Source organism: Pieris napi, chromosome 11, assembly GCF_905475465.1.
Source record: "Pieris napi chromosome 11, ilPieNapi1.2, whole genome shotgun sequence".
Taxonomy (NCBI): Eukaryota; Metazoa; Arthropoda; class Insecta; order Lepidoptera; family Pieridae; genus Pieris; species Pieris napi.
In genome coordinates this window covers 4,001,921-4,023,954 of record NC_062244.1, presented here as the reverse complement: position 1 = coordinate 4,023,954, position 22,034 = coordinate 4,001,921, and the positions used below count along the sequence as shown (strand labels likewise).

At 32.0% G+C, this 22,034-nt stretch overlaps 1 protein-coding gene across 2 annotated transcripts; it reads left to right on the top strand.

Moving 5' to 3' along the window:
- Window positions 1–376: 376 nt before the first annotated feature.
- Window positions 377–22,032, top strand: LOC125053934 (condensin complex subunit 3). 2 transcript variants are annotated; one of them, XM_047655565.1, is made up of 28 exons: window positions 377–586; window positions 657–827; window positions 1,035–1,160; window positions 1,503–1,651; window positions 2,066–2,225; window positions 2,804–2,985; window positions 4,219–4,413; window positions 5,861–6,021; window positions 7,702–7,883; window positions 8,274–8,372; window positions 8,863–8,928; window positions 9,290–9,418; window positions 9,995–10,108; window positions 11,279–11,435; window positions 11,772–11,854; window positions 12,480–12,597; window positions 12,961–13,046; window positions 13,495–13,614; window positions 14,149–14,316; window positions 14,793–14,889; window positions 15,232–15,300; window positions 16,644–16,748; window positions 17,724–17,849; window positions 18,207–18,356; window positions 18,857–19,057; window positions 20,775–20,899; window positions 21,314–21,408; window positions 21,893–22,032. In XM_047655565.1, the coding sequence occupies exons 1-28, from the start codon at window positions 437–439 to the stop codon at window positions 21,954–21,956; spliced, it is 3,648 nt and encodes a 1,215-aa protein (XP_047511521.1). In that variant the 5' UTR covers window positions 377–436; the 3' UTR covers window positions 21,957–22,032. The 2 variants fall into 2 exon arrangements, with proteins under 2 accessions (XP_047511521.1, XP_047511520.1); XM_047655564.1 differs by having other exon boundaries at window positions 378–586; window positions 17,718–17,849.
- Window positions 22,033–22,034: the final 2 nt, after the last annotated feature.

Here is a 22,034-nt window from a genome sequence, read left to right as displayed (position 1 = left end):
ATTTATCGAAATTTTCGTTAGTAAATATTATTTATTTTTGAAAAATTTGTTTCATCGTAGATTTTGAAAATAATTTAAGTTATTTCAAACTGCTAAAAAAAATAAATATAAGTATGGATGAAGGTACTGACTTAGTGCACTCTGCTGATGCATTTGTAAACTAATTCATGTTCCAATAATTAAGCTTCAGCATTATGCGGCATTGTGCGGCACTGAGTCGCATTATGCTCTGTAATTGGAAAACGCAAACAATCAAGAGAAAACGCAACGTCGAAAAGCTTTAGCCGCCCCGTAGTAATATCACAGTAACAAATGAAAAAAAAAACCAACGGTCACTGCTTAAAATTGAAAGCTGTTTACTTTTCTGTTGTTTGTTATTCGTAAGTCTTAATTCTCTAATTCTATAAGCTATTTGTTTTGTAAAAAGGATATTAAAATGCCTCATGTTGAAAATGAAATTGTGCAAAAAGCATTTACACCTAATCCACGTAACAACTCTGCGATTTTTAAGATATTTGATAATGTTCAGTACAATGTTGTTCAACACAAAAAATATGCAAAGGAAATGATTAAACTTTACAGAAAGGTAAAATATTTTTTGTTAACTGTTTATATTTAAGGGTTGTGGAGCTTTACATTATTTTTAATTATTATAGTTAGATGAAAACATATTCAGAGAAAGCTTTAAGAATGCCCTTCACTATTTGTTTACTTTCGGAGACACCAGTACAAATGTGGATCGTGTTATTCAATTTGTTGCAACATTTTGCACTTCACTTGATGATGAAGAGGAATTCCTAATGTTTATATTTAACATTATATTTGAAGTAAGTACAAATTAATTCAGTTTTTTTAAGGAAAAGAGACAGTAAAATAAGCCTTAAGGAAAAAAATATTAAAGGAAAAATAACTGATACTCTAACTATAAGCTTTTAGAAAAGTTCTGGAAAATGAAAATAATTTTCCATATTAAATTACAAATGGATTTTGGATTCTTGTACAAAATATTATCAGGGACTAATTTAATATTTCAGTGTCAATGTGTGTCTGGACAATCGGTCAGATATAGAGCAAGTCAGCTGCTGGCAGCTGTGCTAGCAGCTCTTGGTGATGATGCGTCATTGGATGATGATCTGTGTGACAAGCTTCTTACTTCACAGGTGAAACAAACAACTTTGAGGGAATTGGGATTCTTTCGATCAATAAATATTTGAATGAGTTAGTTTTTGAAATAAAAATCAAAACCTAAACTTATTTATTTGATTTGAGTTGTTACAGAAATTGATCATAACATTAAAGTAATTGTAATGAAATAAACCTAACCTATTACATCCCAGTATATTTACTTTATTATTATGGACATTCATGTATCCATTGACATGTGATGAAGTAGAATAGTATTGTATATTTTTAATGAGATTTCACAGAGAACACAGTTATATAGGCAATAGCGGAGCGTAGTGGTCTGGAGTCAACTCATATTTTAACTTTATCCACTACAGCTCCAACGCCTACAAGATACACGTAGTGCTGTACGATGCCGTGCTGCAATGGCATTGCAAAGACTTCAGAATCCCATGGAGTCTGATGATGAAGTCACCCGGGCTTATCTCTTCCACATGAGTTGTGATCCTAGCTCATCTGTTCGAAGGTATCTTTTCTATATGTCGACCTTAACTATTTGAATTAGCATGTCAGTCTTAAGTTCTAAACAGTGGTATGTGGAAAAAATCATACTCAAGAACAGAGTGTCTTCTCCTTAATAGAGACTGTAAGTAGTGTTATTGGACACTTTCTGATTTTAAAGTTCCTTTTTAATAAATTAGGTTAGTTTTAAATTACTTATTAGGCTAGGTTGTAATTTTGAATGATGTCTTTATGCAGAAACAATTAATAAAAAATATATATTGACTGGCTTATTAATATGTTTTGAAGTTTGTATTATAGTTTTAATTTAGAAATAAATTCCTACTTTTAGATCTATTATAATATTAAACATCCATTTTTATGCAACTTTCCAACACACTACAATATTTAATAAGAGCTATGTTATTTATATTTTTAGAGCAATACTTATGTCTATAGCAAAAAGTGTGCGTAATGTACCATTTGTGTTGGAGAGACTATGTGATGTTGATGATGCAGTCCGCAGAGCGGCATTTCTGTACATATCAGCTATTGATGTCAAACTTCTAAGAGTTAAGCAGAGGCTTCATACTTTAAAGGTAAGTTTGATTTTCATTTAATTTATGTGAAATCATCAAACCCCTATCATGGGGCACATACATTTCTGCATTTAAATCCCTGATATTTTTTTTTAAGCAAGTTATAAATATAACTTAAGATTACAAGTCTTTCATTTCTAAATGTCTCAACCCCTTTTCTTAAGCACAGTCAAAATTAAACATCACAGACATACAAATGATAGAGCACAGACAGAGACAGAGGTGACAAAGCTTGAGATCTTTTTAAATATCAAAAATATTGCACTACATATAAAATCAATCTTATCTAAGACCAGTCAGGTAATTAAAGATCAACATTTACGGTTTAAACATATATTCAATATTCATTTACATTTTTTTAATTCGTATATTTTAACACAATAAACCTATATAATTATTAAACATAGTCATTCAAACCAACAACTAACCTTCATCACACTATAGTAGTAACAACTCTGGGCAAATTGGCACTAGTTATAAATTTTCCTTCCCTGCAGTTTCATTTTGGTACCCTATCCTAATGTGTGGATTATGCAGCAAAGTGATCTATTTAATGATTCAATGTATTCTTGTCATAGGTTGGCCTAACAGAAAGAAACCCGCGCGTACGACGAGTTGTAGAAGAAATATTAATACCAGGGTGGCTGAGTTCTTTTGAAGGAAATATTGTATACTTACTCAAAGCAATACGTCTTGATAATATAAATGATGCCAAAGATTCCCAATATGTTGCCGGAAAGTTGTTGGAGTCTTTGTTTAAGTAAGTTTTGATTTAAATTTTATTTCATTACACATATAGAGGTATAGAATTATACTTTATTATTATTTATATATATTATTACTAGCCGTTTCGCGCCCGCTTTGCTGGACGAATTAAAATAAATTTTATGTTTCATTATTTTATTTTTTTTCATATTTTTATTATTCTTCTTTTTAACTTCCCGCTAAGAAAATTGAAATATTTCGAAAATCGAGTTTTTAACAGATGTTGACGTTTAGAGGTTCTAGGAAGCCTCCCCGAATGTTTCCGCGGTGAAGTCCGTATGGATAAATTTTCATAAAAGTAAAACAGCAATAAAAAAATGAAGGATCGTTGGAATTTAATAAATAAATAAACCATCTAGGAAAAATTTCGCATCGAATGGTGGTAGTTTCATGTCGATACGATCAGTGGTTTAGGCGTGATTGAGCCTCAAACGAAGACCATTTTCATTATATATATATAGATTATGTATATTAATTAGATATAAGCAGGATATATTTCTTTTTTTAATACTCATTACTCTGAATCTGATTAGGTATCAATAAAGTTACATAGTGTAAAAAAAATTGCTTATGATTTTTCTCATTACTCTATTTTTATTTAGCTTCTTAGTCCAGTCAGTCAAGACAATTAATTCATTATAATTCCAAAAGTTTTCAAATTTTGATGTAAGGTCGGAAGTGGTATTAAAACAAACTATAAAATTTTGCAACCTGCTCTGCGGTCCGGAACATTGTTAAAAATAAGTTTTGGTCGTGAAAAAAATTCCATAAGTTCTGCGAACTTGGGGAAGTTTTCGATATAATATTTCATATCACGTATAAAATTTGCAACCAACCTAAGTGTACGGAACATTTTTTGTTATTAAAAATTAATGTTTTTCTTTATTAAACTGAAGGAAAAAGTTCTGCAAATTTGACAGATATATCGAACTTTTGGAATTTTTTTCACGACCATACAGCAAAAATTAATTTAATTGCAATTTTAACAATGTTCCGGACTGCGGACAAGGTTGCAAAATGAGATTTATTGTAGTCCCAATGTACCATTCACTTGACCGAAGTTTGAAAACTTTTGGAATTATTATCAAATTTTCGATTTCGAATGTCTATAATGACTGGTCTATCTATTGTTATGTTTTTATAGTGTACATATTGAGTTAGATTAAATTATCCTAACTGTACTAAGGACTAAACAGATTTCGTTTACTAATACTGTTATCAATTGCAGACGTTTACCAATATCGGAGCTTTTAGAATGGCTGCCCACGGACAAGAACTTGAGGTTAATTCCAGCTGAAAAACTTAATAAGGAAACAGCTTGGTATTGGCGCCATCTAGCGGAACATTTGCAGAAGATAAACGATGACGAAACATTGGAAATGGTCATTCCTGACTTGGTTGTTTTAATTGGATACATAAGAGCGTAAGTAAAAATATATTTGGTTTTATATCAGAAGAAATTAAAAATAGTGTTTATCAAAGACGATCCTGGCGTAAACATCTTAATGTATATATAAATTACGTGTCACGTTGTTTGTCCGCTATGGACTCCTAAACTACCGAACCGATATCAATCATATTTGCACACCGTGTGTAGTTTGATCCAACTTAAAAGATAGGATAGCTTACATCTCAATTTATACCCGCAATAATATTTTATTGCAAATTATTTGTTTATTATTTGACAGTCACAATTCTAACAGATGGCGCTGTGTTGAAAGTACCAACGTTTCACATAAGCTACAATTTAATGGCATAACCACCAAGAAAGCATGGTGGCCCCCATGACTGGTGTTCTACTACCGTTTCCCTTAAATAGAATGCTACTATGTAATATAACAAAAACTTTAGCCACAGCAACGCTTGGCCGGTCTGCTGGTGTTTTATATAATCTTATATACGAGTCTTACACACTCAATACACATGTGATTTAAATGCGGTTCGATTATACAATTATTAATTTTGATATTTAATAAATATGGTCAAGTCTAAACTAAAATATGCCAATTGAAATATTACACAAATAAAATATTTATTTGTATCTCTGTCCTTTGCAAGGCGATAATAGGAAGGTACAAACGCTAGCTACAAAATTCAAACCACGGGTATATTTAGACTTTCATCTAATATATAAAATTCTCGTGTCACAATGTTCGTTCCCATACTCCTCCGACACGGCTATATTTAGAGATTCATCTAATATATAAAATTCTCGTGTCACAATGTTCGTTCCCATACTCCTCCGACACGGCTATATTTAGAGATTCATCTAATATATAAAATTCTCGTGTCACAATGTTCGTTCCCATACTCCTCCGACACGGCTATATTTAGAGATTCATCTAATATATAAAATTCTCGTGTCACAATGTTCGTTCCCATACTCCTCCGACACGGCTATATTTAGAGATTCATCTAATATATAAAATTCTCGTGTCACAATGTTCGTTCCCATACTCCTCCGACACGGCTATATTTAGAGATTCATCTAATATATAAAATTCTCGTGTCACAATGTTCGTTCCCATACTCCTCCGACACGGCTATATTTAGAGATTCATCTAATATATAAAATTCTCGTGTCACAATGTTCGTTCCCATACTCCTCCGACACGGCTGGACCGATTCATATGAAATTTTGTTTACATATTCAGTTAGTCTGAGAATTGGCTACTATCTATTTTTCAAATCCCTAAATGATAAGGGGTGTCCACTACATATTATATACATATGAATTTCATATTTTATTAGTTAGTATAATATTTTTGGTTTTAAATATATTATTGTAATGGAACTCGACAATTTGGTAGCAAAAAATTTAAATTAATTTCTGTTCCACCGCGAGATAAATATGTAAAGATATTTTGCAGTATATTGGAATCCCCGTGCCCATCAGCTACGGAAGACCAAGTGGGTTTTAGCACCCGTCAGTATGTGCTCCATGAATTGGCCTGTATGCTTAAAGTATACGATACCACAGATCCCATGGGCAGGACAGCGTTACAGACGCTCATAACTGATGCTCTTACTGGTAAGAATACTTCAACCTGTACTAAAGATCCATTTCCTCACAGTCCACAGTCTATTTTTCGAGGCTGTATAACATCACTCCAATAATAATAACTTTATTGAAAGCTTCTGTTGCGTTGCCTACTGTTAAATCTATACCTGTAAATGTTCCTGACTATTAAATAATACTGCTTAACTTACATAATAGGAATTGTTCTCACAAATTCTATCGTGGGCCACAAGACAGTCCATTTCAATACCTCAGACGCTATTCTGACGGCTCATTGGTCTAATGGTATCCCTGACTGCGAATCCATGGGGTCCATCCCGGGTTCGATCCCCGGCTGAGACAAACATAGATGTGATGAGCATTTGGTGTTATTCTTAGGTCTTGGGTGTTTAAATATGTGTTAGGTCTATCTATCTATAATATGTATGTATATCCGTTGCATAGTACCCATAACACAAGCTTCACCAGCTTAGCATGGGACTAGGTCAATTGGTGTGAATTGTCCAATCATATTATTATATTAATATTCTTGTTATACTAAAATCAGGATTGTAATAAATTCTTTAACTCAATTTTATGTTTTTGTGTAAAGTGAAATTCGGTATGCCTATAACATACATACGCTTCATTCTTCCTCACACTTCAAAATCAATTTTCGTCTAGTTTTTGTAATTTTAATTGTATTGTTTAATATTTGTATTATTTCTTCGTGTATTTCATGTTTGCCTATAAGTGCTTGTCACATTAAACATTGTATAGGCCGATTTACATTATCTTAGTGTTTAGGAGAGTGCTTTAGTACAACTTGAAAGGCAAGTTCTTTAGCGTAGCGTTTACTAAAGCAAGTAGCGTTTACATGTTTCAACTAAAGTACTATCCTAAAACACTCTCCTAAATACTAATGATAATGTAAATCGGCCTTATATTGTGGTTATTTTACCAATGTATCAGTATGCCGAGCGTTGGCAAGCTTTTATCAATAAAAAAAGGGTGCGTGTACTTATGTACGCGCGTAAGAAGTTATACTTCTTTGGCATTATTAAAAATAGTTTTTGATTGCATGCAAATAATTAATTACAATTAAATAATCAAATACTGGAAAAGGAGTCATTATAGTCAATAAAGTTCAGTTTACATTTGTAAAATTAAATAAATTAATATTTATTATTATTTTCTAATATTAATTAGTATTGATTTAAATATTCAATTAAAATCACTTCTGATTATAATTCAGCGCACATATAAAATTCGCACTTGTATAATGAAAACACGTGTTTTAAATGTAGAAACTCAAAGCATGTGGATAAATATTATAAATATAAATACACAGTGAACAGAGGCGGCGTGCGTGCCAACATGCGCCACTAACTTCATTCTGTTAATTTTGTGTCACGGTGCGCGCATCGTAAAATTTCACTCTCATAAATTTTTCATAACGCGCCTAAAGAAGTATAACTTCAAAAATATATAGAAATTATATATGTAAATTGTGAGTTTCAAATATCGTTGGATACATTTTTATATAGAGACATATTTGAGCTGCAGTGCTAAATTGCCCTTTTTTGTTGTATTGACAACACTGTTACGTTATTATAATTCGACTTTAACGAATAATAATTGAAATAATTTGGATAATTGCTAAGGTTTCGGATCTCTTTCTGCATAGACAATAAACTAAATCAATATTTTTAGGTGATTACGGCTATCTGGACTGTGTTGTCATTAGGGCCTTCGTATCAGCACTAGAGTTGGTCATATCGGATATAACTCTTCGTTTAGAAGTTATTTACTCTGCGATATCTTCTTTGCGAGATCCTGAAGCGGAAGTGTCGCTGGTATCATTGCCTGTTGATAGTGATGAGATCAAATTAAAGGTAACATGCCAGAGTCTGAGTCAAATTGCGATTATATTTTGAAGAAAAAAGCCAGCCAGCTGCTTATCTTTTAATAATAATTTAAATTGCTAGATAAAATTAATATTAGGAAGTTCATATATTTAATGTAATGTATACAACTTCAATGTGTTATTATTAAATTATAAAAATAAATAAATAAATTAATTTATCACTTTTACGTTTGATTTGATTTTAAACCTAATTTAGAATGAATACAATTTTCTGACAATGTTATTCAAAATCATTTGCAAATTGTTCTTTAATTCTTCATCAGGTCGCTTAGTTGTTTTATTAAATAACTCTCAACTTTAGTCATGTAACTATGCGAGGGGTGGGCACAACATATATTTTTAAATATTTTTATTTTAGAGGGCAAGACTAAGAGTCTCTTTAAATGTTGCAACTGATGCGCAAGACGAAGCGGTGAGGGAACAAAACTATGAGCTCGCAGCTGAATGTAAAGCTAAGGTAAGATGAATTATATATTTTTACTAGCAGACCGGCCAAGCGTTGCTGTGGCTAAGGTTTTTGTTATATTACATAGTAGTAAACTATTCAAGGGAAACGGTAGGAGAACTTATGTGAAAGGTAGATTGCTTATATAAAACTTTGGTACTTTTAACACAGCGCCATCTGTTAGAATTGTATCAAATAATAAACAAATATTTGCAATAAAATAATATTGCGGGTATAAATTGAGATGTAAGCTATCCTCTCTTTTAAGTTGGATCTAACTGCACACGGCAAATTTGATTGATATCGGTTCGGTAGTTTAGGAGTCCATTGAGGACAAACAACGTGACACGTAATTTATATATATTAAGATTAGTATTCACGTTTTTATATGTTGAATATTTTGTATGCATCTAAAGAATTCAAGGGGATAATAAATGAGAAGAGATAAACTTAAGACCTTGTGAATGTTTGTATTATTACTAACAATACAATTTCTTTATAGGTGTCTGAAATTCAGCAGAAACTTCAAGAACTTGATACACAGTCAGCCCCACCACCGACGATGCCAGTAAGTCAATAAACTGTAATTAGTTAAATTTTGAACTTTGGAGGTGGGTATGATTATTATCTCTATTTCAATAGCAAATTATTTTTTAATTCCGTCTTAATCTAAGTTTTTAACTGTTATATTATTTGTAATCGATTACAAAACTGTTATTCCATAACTTGAACTCAAATTCCAATTTTTATATTGAGTTTTCGTACTACATTCTAAGATTTGAACTTCCCTGTAACAAATATTTCAAAATCAAAATTATCCAAATCGGTCCAGCCATTCTCGTGTTATAAAGCAAAGCGATTAATTTATATATGTATATATAGATAGATAGATATAGCTCGATATATAATAATAATTGTATCGTTTTTAGACCATTCGAGAAAGGAGGTCAGATAGTGAAACATTGGAGAAATGCCTTATTATCATCAATAGTGCGCTTGACACACCTCAGTTAAAGACTGTCACGCCTATTTTAAACACAATATTTGAAGAACTAAAGGTGAGTAAATAAAAAGAAATGTTCACTTCTGTAATCCATTGTTTGGTAAAAATAATATAAAATACTAGCTGATCCGGCAAACGTCGTTTTGCCATGTATATCATTTATAGTAAAAATAGGGGTTGATCGTAGAGGGATGAAAATTAGGGGTTGTATGTATTTTTTAATGTTGTATCATAAACAATAAAAATTTATCAAAAAATTAAAAAATAAATTAGGGGTGGACTACGCTTAACATAGATGTTGTCCGATTCTCAGACATACCCAATATGCACACAAAATTTCATGAGAATCGGTCGAGCCGTTTCGGAGGAGTTTAACCATAAACATCGCGACACGAGAATTTTATATATTAGATTATAAATGTGATAAACATGATACTTCTTTATAGTTGTCCTATAAGTAAAAATTAAATCAGTTTATTTTGAGTTTAGCCTTTAGTAACAAAAAGCAGAAAATATAAAAAAAAAATATTTAGTAAGCAAAGTACAAGTTTTTTTTAAATATGTGTGTTTAAAATGTAGGTCCCATACTTTAATATCATATGACGCTTTACTGTTTGTATTTATTTTACAGTCTGACATACTAGAAAACGAAGATATAACGGAACATGCTCTTGAAACAGTAGCATTGTATGGAATGTTGGACAAGGAGTACGTGAACAATTATAAGGCATTCTTCTTTCGTAATGTAAGTATATATTTAACCGACTTCGAAAGGTTATTCCTTTGACCTGTATGTATGTTTAGGAGCAGTGTTGGCCTAGTGGCTTTAGCGTGCGTCTCTCAAACCTGATGTAGTAGGTTCGATCTCCGGCTGTGCACCAATGGACTTTCTTTCTATGTGCGCATTTAACATTTGCTCGAACGGTGAAGGAAACCGACATGTCTTAGACCCAAAAAGTCTACAGCGTGTGTCAGGCACTGGAGTCTGATTACCTACTTGCCTATTAGATTTAAAAATTATCATGAAACAGATTCAGAAATCTGAGGCCAAGACTTAAAGAGGTTGTAGCGCCACTGATTTTTTTAGTATGTTGGAAATGGTAATTATTATTAATATAATTATTAAATAGATCTCTCTGAGACAAACATAGCTAGTCTGTAAGTAGCTGACACACCCACTAGGCCGAATACACCATCGACCTGTGGACATAATGTAACATAAGAACTAGGGAAATAAACATCTTTCTATTCTATTCTCCCTCCTTCTGGTTTCTTCTATCTATGTTTGCCATAGTCATTTTGTATGATGATTTGATATTTTAAAAGAGTACCGAGAGTTATCTACCCCGGCTTTTTCTCTCGGCCTACCCTCTGTCTTCTTTGCCGATGTGTAGGGATGTCTACCGAGACAAATTTTATGACCTGAGTGATAGCTGTATCTTATATTCCATAATAATAAACATATATAAATAATGCTGAAAGCTATTTTAAATTTGAAGCATTTTTAAATGCCAAGAAACAGTAACGCTACAGCCTGTAGGTCTGGATTTCTGTATGTTTCGTGATCATTTGTTTCTTTTCTGTTAGGCAAGTGTGCCTGACGTATGCCTTACACAAAAAGCAAGTGTTTTTTACGATGTTTTTCTTTACCGTACAAGTTAAATGCGCACATAGACAGAAAGTCTGTCGTTGCACAGTCGGGGAACGCACCTACGCACTTCAGGCATATGCTGAAGCCGCTAGAACAATACTGCACTAAAATTAATAAATAAATGAAATTAAAAAAAAAAGCCTTTTTATTTCTTACTAAAATTAATAGCTTTCTAAATTGGGACTAATTAATCAAATTTGTTATAGTTTAGTAGGGTAGTATGTTATTTAGTATATATCACGCTGTAACTAAATAAATTTTCAGTTAGTACTATTATCGGAAGAGACTAGAGTTGCAACCGCTCTTCGTTGTGTAGTGGATTTGTTATGTGTGCACGGGGCTAAAGTCTTTGAAGATGGAATGCCCGACCCTAAAGTTACCAAGAAACGAAAAACGCAACATACACTAGACGATGACGACGGTAAGAAAATCACGATTAGTTTTTGAGAAAAGTAATGTTCAGTTGTCAGGCATCAAGCGTTTAATTTTTCATAAGATTTGCTTATTCAAAAAAAATATATATTTCTAACATATACACAAAAAATTATATATTATACAGAGATTTGATTTAGTAAAACATACTTTCGTTAAAAACGTAATTGATATAGATAGAAAAATATTTTCTTTCCCTCTACAAATTACTTCGCAGCCTAATTTTTTGCAATGACCTGGTATTAAATTTACAGTTTATTAGTTCAATTTGAATTAAATTTGTATTCGTTTTTGGAAATATACCAAATATAACCTTGCATTTCAGATACAGTAAACGAATCCGAGATATCTCTATCGTCAAGCCATAGTACAACTATCGAACTACTTTTAAAACTTATGGAGAATCCGGTAAGCATATTTGAACCACGTTAAATTTCAAGTCTTATACTTTACGCCTATATAGTTTGATATTAGTATTTTATGCAACTGTCATATAATAGAGGGTATTAAAACATGAGTGTAGTTTTTGAAAAATAAGATTACACGAGTGTTTAATACCTAATTATATGCAATTGCATACACTACTTTATTTAATCTCATTGCTATAGGTAGTTACATTAAATAAAATGTAATATAAAAGAAACAAATTATTTATTATAAGTCTGTTATTGGTCTATTCTATTGGCCCGGTACCAGCCCTCACCACAGATATTTTGTATACTTAAATTGAATTGAAACCTCCTTGGTCGGGACACATTAAAATTGTACTTTAATAATTAAAATTGTTTTAAAGCATTGTATTGTTGGAAGAATAATGCTTTAATTGAATCTTTTAATTTTCTTAAAGACGTATGTAAATAAAATATGCCAGTAAAAGTCTGAATTTCATTTCATATTTAGAATATTACCGAATAAGATAATATAAATATTTTTAGATATTTATTTTCACAAAAGCATCTTTGTAAATACTAAATGTTTTTAATTGAGTGAAATATACAACTTTTTAGAGTTTAAAACATTGTATTTTTTTCAGTGTCCATCATATCGACTCATAATAGTGGAAGGAATTTGCAGATTGCTATATTTGGGTCATTTGGAGTCACCAGCTATACTTAGCAGATTGATGCTATTGTGGTTCAACCCTGCTACTGGTGAGTTTCCCATACTTTGAACTCCGAGTTTGTACTAAAAATTGCGGCGGGAATTGATTTATTATTGTTAATATTATTTTCGACTTTCCAGTACTTTACACCACATAATGGTAACTTTTAGCTATAAAGAGTCACTAGGTGATCACGAAACGTTTTAATATACTTGAGTACGTTACTACTTGGAAAAACGTTACCGCGCGTAACAGGGGGAGGGGGGGGGGGGGGGGGGGGGCTGTGTCAATAATCTCCAAAAATTGCGTGACGTAATACTTGAACGCTCCCTAAGTGATACTTTAAAAAAAATATTGTAGTTTCTCATGATAAGCTTTTATAACTCTGAAATAATTTTATGTATATTTTTAGTGGAAGAAGACATGTTAAGACAAATCATTGGAGTATTCTTCCAAGCGTTCCCCGTAGGCGTAGACGGGGCTCAGGAACAAATACAGGTTAGTATTTGTCCGATATGGGGCCTAAGAGAAAAATATTTTGCGATAAGCGTAACTTTTTAACGCCGAACCAACATGGGAATAGTCACGTGACCAAGAGTGATTTAATGACTTTCCCATACAAATTTTAATGTTGGTAAAATTATAAAATCATTTATAATATCACAAAATGTACACTTATGAACGAACAAAACCAAACTTTTACACAACGTTTGTAAGGAGCTGCAGCTATTACACCATGTTCCACATGAAATATCAACTAATTAATAATAATAACATAAATTAAAAAAAAAAGACTTGTCTCTATCAGCAGGAGGCATGGTGAAATAGGAGCACGCACTTACATATAAGGTAAAAACGTTTGTGGCAAAGTATTTTAGCCTTAGGTGTATTGTTGTATATATTTTTTGTTGTAATTGCAAAGTTGACGCTCCTTTCCTTCCAATAGAAAGCGACGTTGCCGACTCTACGTGCTCTCGCAAATGCGCCCGCCAGTTCACCCATTGCAGAAATAGACCAAGAGGCAGTTGTGAGATTTATTGTCTCGCTTACACGACTTAATAGTGAGGTAATTCTATCCTTTTCTTTTCATTAGTGAAATCTGATTTTTAGCTTCAACATTTAAATAAATTTATTCTATAACTTAGTTTTGGGACGAAACTTCGTTAAAGTGTCTTCGGTGTGAGTTCTGAGGCTTAATTATATGATTATGATAATGTAACATAGACAATTCAGTTTCTTTCTTTTCTCCGGAATGGATTTATAATTAAGATATAATTTTACTTTTGAAGATTGATAAAAAACACTTCTGACTCTTGTGATCAAGATATAATCCTTCCATTTCAGTAGTAGTTTAACGTGCAAGTTGTGATAACATTGACTGATAACTTTCATAGCAACTAGAATTAGGCTGTCCGTTTTCAAAATTCCATTCTAGAATGAATGAACGACAGAATGATGTACAGAACAGCTACCTAAACAGTTACTTTACTTCCTTCCAATTTCAAAATTTTCACTCTCTCTCTCTTTCCTTCTATCTCATTATAGTCTGTCAAATGGGTCACGATCTATGTGTTTGTCATTGCAATGCTTATATTTTCAGCTTATAGACAGCCAAGGCGCAATGGCGATGGTGCTATGCGGTCACTTGGTTCGTCATCCGAGTGCACCCGAAGCAGGGCTCGCGTGCCGAATGCTCGCGCTTTTATCTCCACCACGGGAGACCCAAGTGGCTATTGATCTTGCGACCATGTTGAGGGAATTGTGTACGGTATGTTAATTTAAAAAAAAAAAAATACTTACATAATCTAATATATAAAATACTCGTGTCACAATGTTCGTTCCCATACTCCTACGAAACGACTCGACCAATTCTTATGAATTTTTTAATGCATATTCAGCAAGTCAGAATCGGCTACTATCTAAGTGATAAGGGGTGTCCACCCCAAAATAAGAAATTAGAAAAAAAAATGGTTTCTATTTTTTTATGACACAGCATACAAAAAAACATACAACCCTTAATTTTCATCCCTCTAGGATCAACCCCTATTTTTTATTATGGTAGATAGTTATTTTTATTGACTTAATTTAATCTGAACAGCTACACATTATAATATTTTTGTATAAATTTATATTATTTTTATAAAATACGTGCGATAGCCGTAATGGTAGCCACAGAAAAACATGAGCTAGCCTCAAGATATAAATAAATATTATAAGTTTATACTATACAATTTTTAATTTCAGAAATTACCTGACAAACAATCATGCCGTAATTTGACAAGATATCTCGGTGCTCTGGAAGCGATAGAAAGGGCTAGTATTAGTAAAATGTCTAGTATAGGTTAGTCATATTTTTAGTACTTCATCTATATTGGTAATTTTGATTTTAAACGAAATTTTTATTACTACTATTAATTATATATGATAATACTATGTATTTCCAAAAAATAATTTTTTAACATAATTTTTTGGGAATTGTATTATCATTTTTAAATCTTTGTGTTAAGGTGCATTTTACAATGCAAATTTTTGTTGTTTTATAAAACCCTATTTTGCTCTTTGGGGTTCGCTGAAACACACACATGTAAATTGTATGTGTATGTAAATTTAAAAAAGATCTTACTAATATAGATTTAGTTGATACATTTGTTGATTGTTACATTTTAACTTAATGATTTCCCAGGTATGGCAGATAATGCTCGACCATCTGAAGATAGTTTAGGTGTGTTTGGCCGGGCAACTACGTCTTTACGTAAGTATAAAAACATTGTTTTATTCAAGATAAACAATAGTTTTACCAAATATTCTTAAACGTCAAATCGATAATGTCAATTTTTGAATGAAGATCTTCAATACACTATTATGTATGTTCCTGTTCTTCCGTTTACTATAGAATATACCAAAGAAGTCCTGTTCAATCTTTTCATATAAAAAAGGGTGCGTGTACTTATGTACGCGCGTAAGAAGTTATACTTCTTTGGCATTATTATAAATAGGTTTTGATTGCATGCAAATACATAATTAATTACAATTAAATAATCAAAGACTGGAAAAGGACTCATCATAGTCAATAAAGTTCAGTTTACATTTGAAAAATTAAATAAATAAATGTTTATTATTATTCTCTTACATTAAGTGTAACATAAATTCTATTATTATTCGAATGTTGTTTTTAAATTATGCCCAATGCCGTAGCATCTTCCGTGGGCAACTTAATTCTGTTAATTTTGTGTCACGGTGCGCGCGCATCGTAAAATTTCACTCTCATCAATTTTTCATAACGCGCCTAAAGAAGTATAACTTCAAAAATTGTTACAATTATTTTACATTACATATTCGATTTTATGTATTAACTCACTAAAGTATGTCAAAGAGTAAAATTAAAAAAAATAATTCGCAAAGTCTGTTAAAGAATATATATCAATAACGCATTCCGTTAGTTCCAGTCATATTACTTCTTAATCGCGTTCTTACAATAACAGAACAAAAATAGACAATATATTCAATAGACATCGGTAGTACTACAATTACTTCTATAATTTTTTTAACAGATACGACAGTTAGCAGCATGCGGTCTACTATATATACGTTTAAGAAATTGTCTATGAGTGTGTATTATTTATTTATATAAGTTTCATAAATACGCAGCATTGTAGTTGGTATTATATCACTATAAACCAATCATGTACATTTGACAATAACGCCATCTATGAGTCATTAGAATAACCTCACATTATTAGTTTTAATAGTATAGATTTTATTATAAATTAGCTTACATGACTTTAGGTCAAAAACATACATGGGAAAAATGTCGAAGAAAAATAGAAATGCTGTTCTTTATATCTCCATGTTTATGTACGAATATTGTTTTAAAGTGACGCGATAATTATGAAGAAAAATCATTCAATAGATATTTGACAAAATTAAATATACAGATTTAGACTGTACCTATAATTATTATTAGATTCGTCGAATTATTCGAAACGCGGTCATTTAAATAGTACTCGTACTTGTTAGAATACGAGATTAAAATACAGATTAATTATATTTTTTGTGCAGGAAAAGTATTAATATCTATATGTGCATTTCTTGCAGCTCAACCATTAGCGCGTAGCACACATGTTGTCATAAACGAAACTGTCGAAGAGGAAGTGGAAATAGACGAGTCGTCACCCACTGAGCCATCTAAAATACCTGAAGGTTTGTTCAAATTATATCGCATAGAGCTGTGTTGGCCTAGTGGCTTCAGCGTGCGACTCTTATCCCTGAGGTCGTAGATTCGATCCCCGGCTGCGCACCATTGGACTTTCTTTTTATGTGCGCATTTAACATTCGCTCGAACGGTGAAGGAAAACATCGTGAGGAAACCTACATGTCTTAGACCCAAAAAGTCGACGGCGTGTATCAGGCACTGGAGGCTGATCACCTACTTGCCTATTAGATTGAAAAATTATCGTGAAACAGATTCAGAAATCTGAGGCCCTTATATGATTTAAAAAAAAATAATATCGTATATATCCAACAAAATCAAAAGTTGGTAAATTTCCTCATAATGATGATAATCTCGGATGTCTTGATGAATATAATTTTAGATCAAATTGTTTCTATCCGCGACTAAAATCTCTAGAAGTCAGGACTATGACAGTTCATATCTAAGGAAAAGGAGCAGTGTTGGCCTAGTGGTTACAGCGTGCGACTCTCCTCTCTACTTCTACTTGCCCATTATAATAAATTAATTGATTACCAAACAGATACAAGAAACCTGAGGCTCAGACCTCGGAGGTTGTAGCGCTACTGTTTTTTATGTTTATAACTAAGAGCTCATTAAATCGGTCAGTAAGTCGTAAGAAGTATAACCTACACGAACATAATTAGTTCAATAATTTTTATGCAATTAAAAATTCATAGATAATAACTAATCGACTGACGACTCATTGGTCTAGTGGTTGCGAATCCATGGGTCCCGGGTTCGATCCCCGGCTGAGGCGAACATCGATGTGATGAGCATTTGGTGTTGTTCTTAGGTTTAAATATGTATTTATATGTATATCTATCTATAATATGTATGTATATCCGTTGCCTAGTACCCATAACACAAGCTTCACCAGCTTAGCATGGGACTAGGTCAATTGGTGTGAATTGTCTTAAAAAAAAAAACATAATTACTAGACCCAGAAACGGAAGTCAATAAGGACAACGAAGTGGTGTCCTCAGATCCAAATTCCGTTCCGGTTTCACAAGATCAAAGGAGTGACTCGGATAGTGACGTATCACCAGTCAAGAAACCCAAAATGACCAAAGGTAAATTCACAATGTCTTACAATTTTATTTTCAAGAGTATTTTCTTTTACTCGGAAACTTATGAAATTGTTTAACATTGCCTGAATAAGGAATTACAAAGAATTGATGTACAGTTTGAGTGGAAATTTAGCAAATTTTCCGATTGATTTCCGCCAATATTTGCTTTCAATTTATGATAACAATATTTTTGTATCTGGCCTTGAAAATATTATAAATCTTTCTTTATATCGCTGTCTATTTTTACTTCTATATGCAATTGATGTATTTTCATATTTACAGTATAAGGTTTTCTGTGACTTAATAATGTAGAAACAAGTTGCCAATTATAAGTATTGATTATAATGAGATGTTTTATAGGAAAGAAAAAGAAATTGCCTGTAACGAAGGAAACTACGCCACCAGAAGAGGAACCTACGCAGTCCAAAAATAAAGAAAACTCAAAGGAGAAGAAAAAGAAAGGTTATAAGAGGAGTCGGTCAGAAAGATCTGTAGTTGATGTCGATAGAGGTAAATAGCCCGCCAAAAAATTAATGCTATACTTTATATTTTAGATTAGAGTATTAAACACAGAAATAAATATATTTTTCATAATTTTTGACATATTGAATATTTGAAAATATTATAAATTATTTACATTGAAACCATCTTGACTGTTGGAATAAATTGGAATAATTTACTGAACACTTAATATTACTAAAAATAAAAAAATACCATTATACCGTTAAAGATGAATTAAAGAAGCATTTTAGCTTCTTGGTGAAGGGGCTATGGAAAAGAAATATTTTTTATCCCTGCACCCCTGAACATTGCTTTTATGTCTCTCATTACAAAACAATTGATTTAGAGTGAACACTAAGCGCTAAGTATGTAAGTATAGGATCTGACATCTCCGGGTAAATAAATCAAGGCCATAAATTAAGGCCAACAAAGCTAAAACATATTATATCTTATATATAATATATTATATCACTTATTGATTAGTTTTCTAATGTTAGAAAATATTTCAGCAAATGAGAAAACAGTGGAGAAAAAGGAATCCCAAGAAAAACAGAAGTCCCCATTAAGTTCGTCGCCATTCAGTGACTTGGACGCATCAAATGTTACCGTTCGTAAATCCACTCAAGTTACACAATCCAGTACAAGTTCTGACACAGACAAAAGTCAGAAGAAGGACAAAAAGAAGAATACGCAAAAGAAGAAGAAAGAAGGTAATATATGTTTTATTAGAAACTATTTGTTAGATCACCGTCATCCTAAAATATATCTCTATTATAATATAAAGTAGTACATTCCACATGCAAATATACCTAACATTTTATAAAAAAATGTTCCGACAGTCAAGTTCGGTGGCGGTTGTTGTGTTAGATATGTTCAGATATATGTTAAATAAAACACTATTTGAAGCTGGGTAGCTACTAACTTTAATTGTTTAAAACATTACAAACCTTTACAAAAATTAGGGGTAGTGAGGTTGCGACGCTAACAAAAACTAACTTGGCTTATCTAAGGATTCATAAATATAAGTGACACTTCAATACAAGTACAGTCGACCTTTTTCGACATTATCGGTAACAAGGTTTTATTACAATTTATGAGTGCGGAAAAAACTGAAGGGCTCAATTTGGCTTCAAGTGTGTGATGATTGTTAACATTTGGTTTGCGCTTCTAATTATTAACTAAAATATATATAATTATATATATGTAACTTAGGATAGGATTCTTTAATAATATACTCAAACTCAAACTCAAACTCAAACTCAAAATATCTTTATTCAAGTGGGTAATCAAGTACACTTTTGAATCGTCAAGTTAAATTAATCGTAAATTTACATTTACTACCAGTTCGCAAGTCAAGGGCGTAGAGCGGGTAAGAAGAACTGGCAAGAAACTTTCCGCCACTCTTTTTAATCGCCAAGTATTGTCATACAAATTGTTTGAACTGGAGCAATTCAATCCCAAGGATTAGGATCATTTAAGTAGTCCTCAAATTTATAAAAAGCTTTGTTGATTAATTTTCGTTTAACGAGGGCTTTGAATTTATTTAGTGATAATTCTCTAATTTCGCTTGGGAGTTTGTTGTAAAAACGAATACAATTTCCATATAAGGAGTGGTTTATCTTTTGGAGCCTGGTTGGTCGTACACTCAAATTAGTTCTATTTCGCGTATTATACTGGTGAAAGTCACCATTTGTTTTAAAATCGTTTATATTTTTTTGGACATACAACAAGGCTTCAAGAATATATTGACCAGATAGTGTCATAATATTTAATTCCTTAAACCTATTCCGTACCGACTCCCTCGGAGAAACACAACAAATACCCCGAACAGCCCGCTTCTGCAGCACAAATATGGATTGAACCTCTGCAGCAGCACCCCACAGTAAAATGCCGTACGACATAACGCTATGAAAGTAGCTATGATACACAATTTTAGCCGTGTCCTCATCAGTAAACTGTCGGATTTTCTTTACTGCATATGCTGCAGAGCTCAGCCTATTCGAAAGAGTCTCTATGTGTGGGCCCCATTGGAGTTTACTATCTATTGTTATGCCTAGAAAAACAGTTTTGTCAACAAAGTTTAGTTCACTGTCCTTAATTTTCAGGTTACCAATATCTCGCTTTACGCTAGTAGTTGTAAATCTAATACATTTTGTTTTATTCTCATTAAGCAATAAGTTATTTACATTAAACCAGTTAACTACACTAGAGATAGAATTGTTTACATCGTCCAATAATACGTTATTCCTATTCACTTTAAATAGAATATAAATTTGAAACTCTGGCTAAATAGATGACAACGCATCAAACATTCCTTAGGCATCCATGTCTATGGTAGGGGTTGGACTTCTGTGGTTTTAAACTTTCACCAATTATATTAACGGAAATCAAATTCAGTATTGCAGCTCATATAAAATATTTTTTCAGTGGTAGCCCCTCGCCGTTCGACTCGATCATCAATGGGTTCTCGAAACAGTGCAGGCAGTCCACAGTTCATGCACGACTCATCAGATGATACGCAACTCCATACTATAATATATGATAATGAAATTGTAAGTTATTCTCAATTAATTAAAAATATACAATTCCTTTATGCTGTAATTTAAATAGCATTTTCAAATTAAAAATATTCAGTTTTATTATTCTTTGACTAATTTATATTATAATACATAATATTATATTATGTATTGCTCAGTTTTTTTTTCATTCACTGTACACAAAACACATGATGATGGAAATATATACACATTTTTGTATACAATGATGTTGTTGGGTTGGTGCAACAGTAGGGTTTTCTATGTTCGGATCGAAATCGAAAAATGCAGACTGCATGGAGGCCAAGACTAGACAAGGCTGTAGCGTTACTGGAATATTATTATTATTTTAATAGTATATATTTAATACATTTCTAAATTCAAAATATATATAGATATCGAATTTATTAATGTATTTAATACGATTTTCAGCAACAAGAAGTGCTGAATGTGTCAGAGGATGATACGAGTAGACGCGCGTCAAAATCAAACGTGACTGTGCCAGAGACGCCGGAAAATAGCCAATCGTAAGTGTAATTAATTTATGTGAACTTTGCATTTTTTTGCTTTAACTAATAAACAATTTTTCATGAATTTTGCAGGTGTTAATAAAACTGAAGGAACTATTTATTAATGTTATTTCACCATCCATCATATATTACCATCGTAAATATAGCAAAATATATTCGTGGGTTTCTGAAACTCCCACTTATATATAAGATTTTAATAGTTTTTAGCAGAAGCAAATAAGCAATAATTTTAGTTAACATAACAAACATCCAATATATAAACGAAAATTTGGATGTTTGTGTTCAATCACGACTCAGATACGAACGTATATACTCTATATGATGACATCGAGTTGCGGGTACCATTTCCCCTTGGATTTAAAAAAAACATATATTACTTTTTACATACATTTCTACAGAAAGTTCCTTAATAATATATGATCAGCTCGTTTTAGTGATATTACAGAACATAGCAGAAAACAGTGTCATCTTTATTTTTCAGATCAGAATCTGATCCAGAACCTGTGCCTGCGAAAGGCAAAGGCAAGAAAGGAAAAAATAAATAATATGTCATTATTATTAATATAGGAAATAAAAAATACATTATTTTATGAAGCAACCAATTTTAAATAAATTATAAATTT

What these genes read in the sequence shown, in the direction of transcription:
- LOC125053934 (XM_047655564.1), top strand. Translation starts at nt 437, where the DNA reads ATGCCTCATGTTGAAAATGAAATTGTGCAAAAAGCATTTACACCTAAT. An exon ending in CAATATTTGAAGAACTAAAG is followed by an intron (nt 9,419 to 9,994) that starts GTGAGTAAATAA and finishes TTTATTTTACAG; the next exon opens with TCTGACATACTAGAAAACGA. An exon ending in GCCATCTAAAATACCTGAAG is followed by an intron (nt 16,749 to 17,717) that starts GTTTGTTCAAAT and finishes CATAATTACTAG; the next exon opens with ACCCAGAAACGGAAGTCAAT.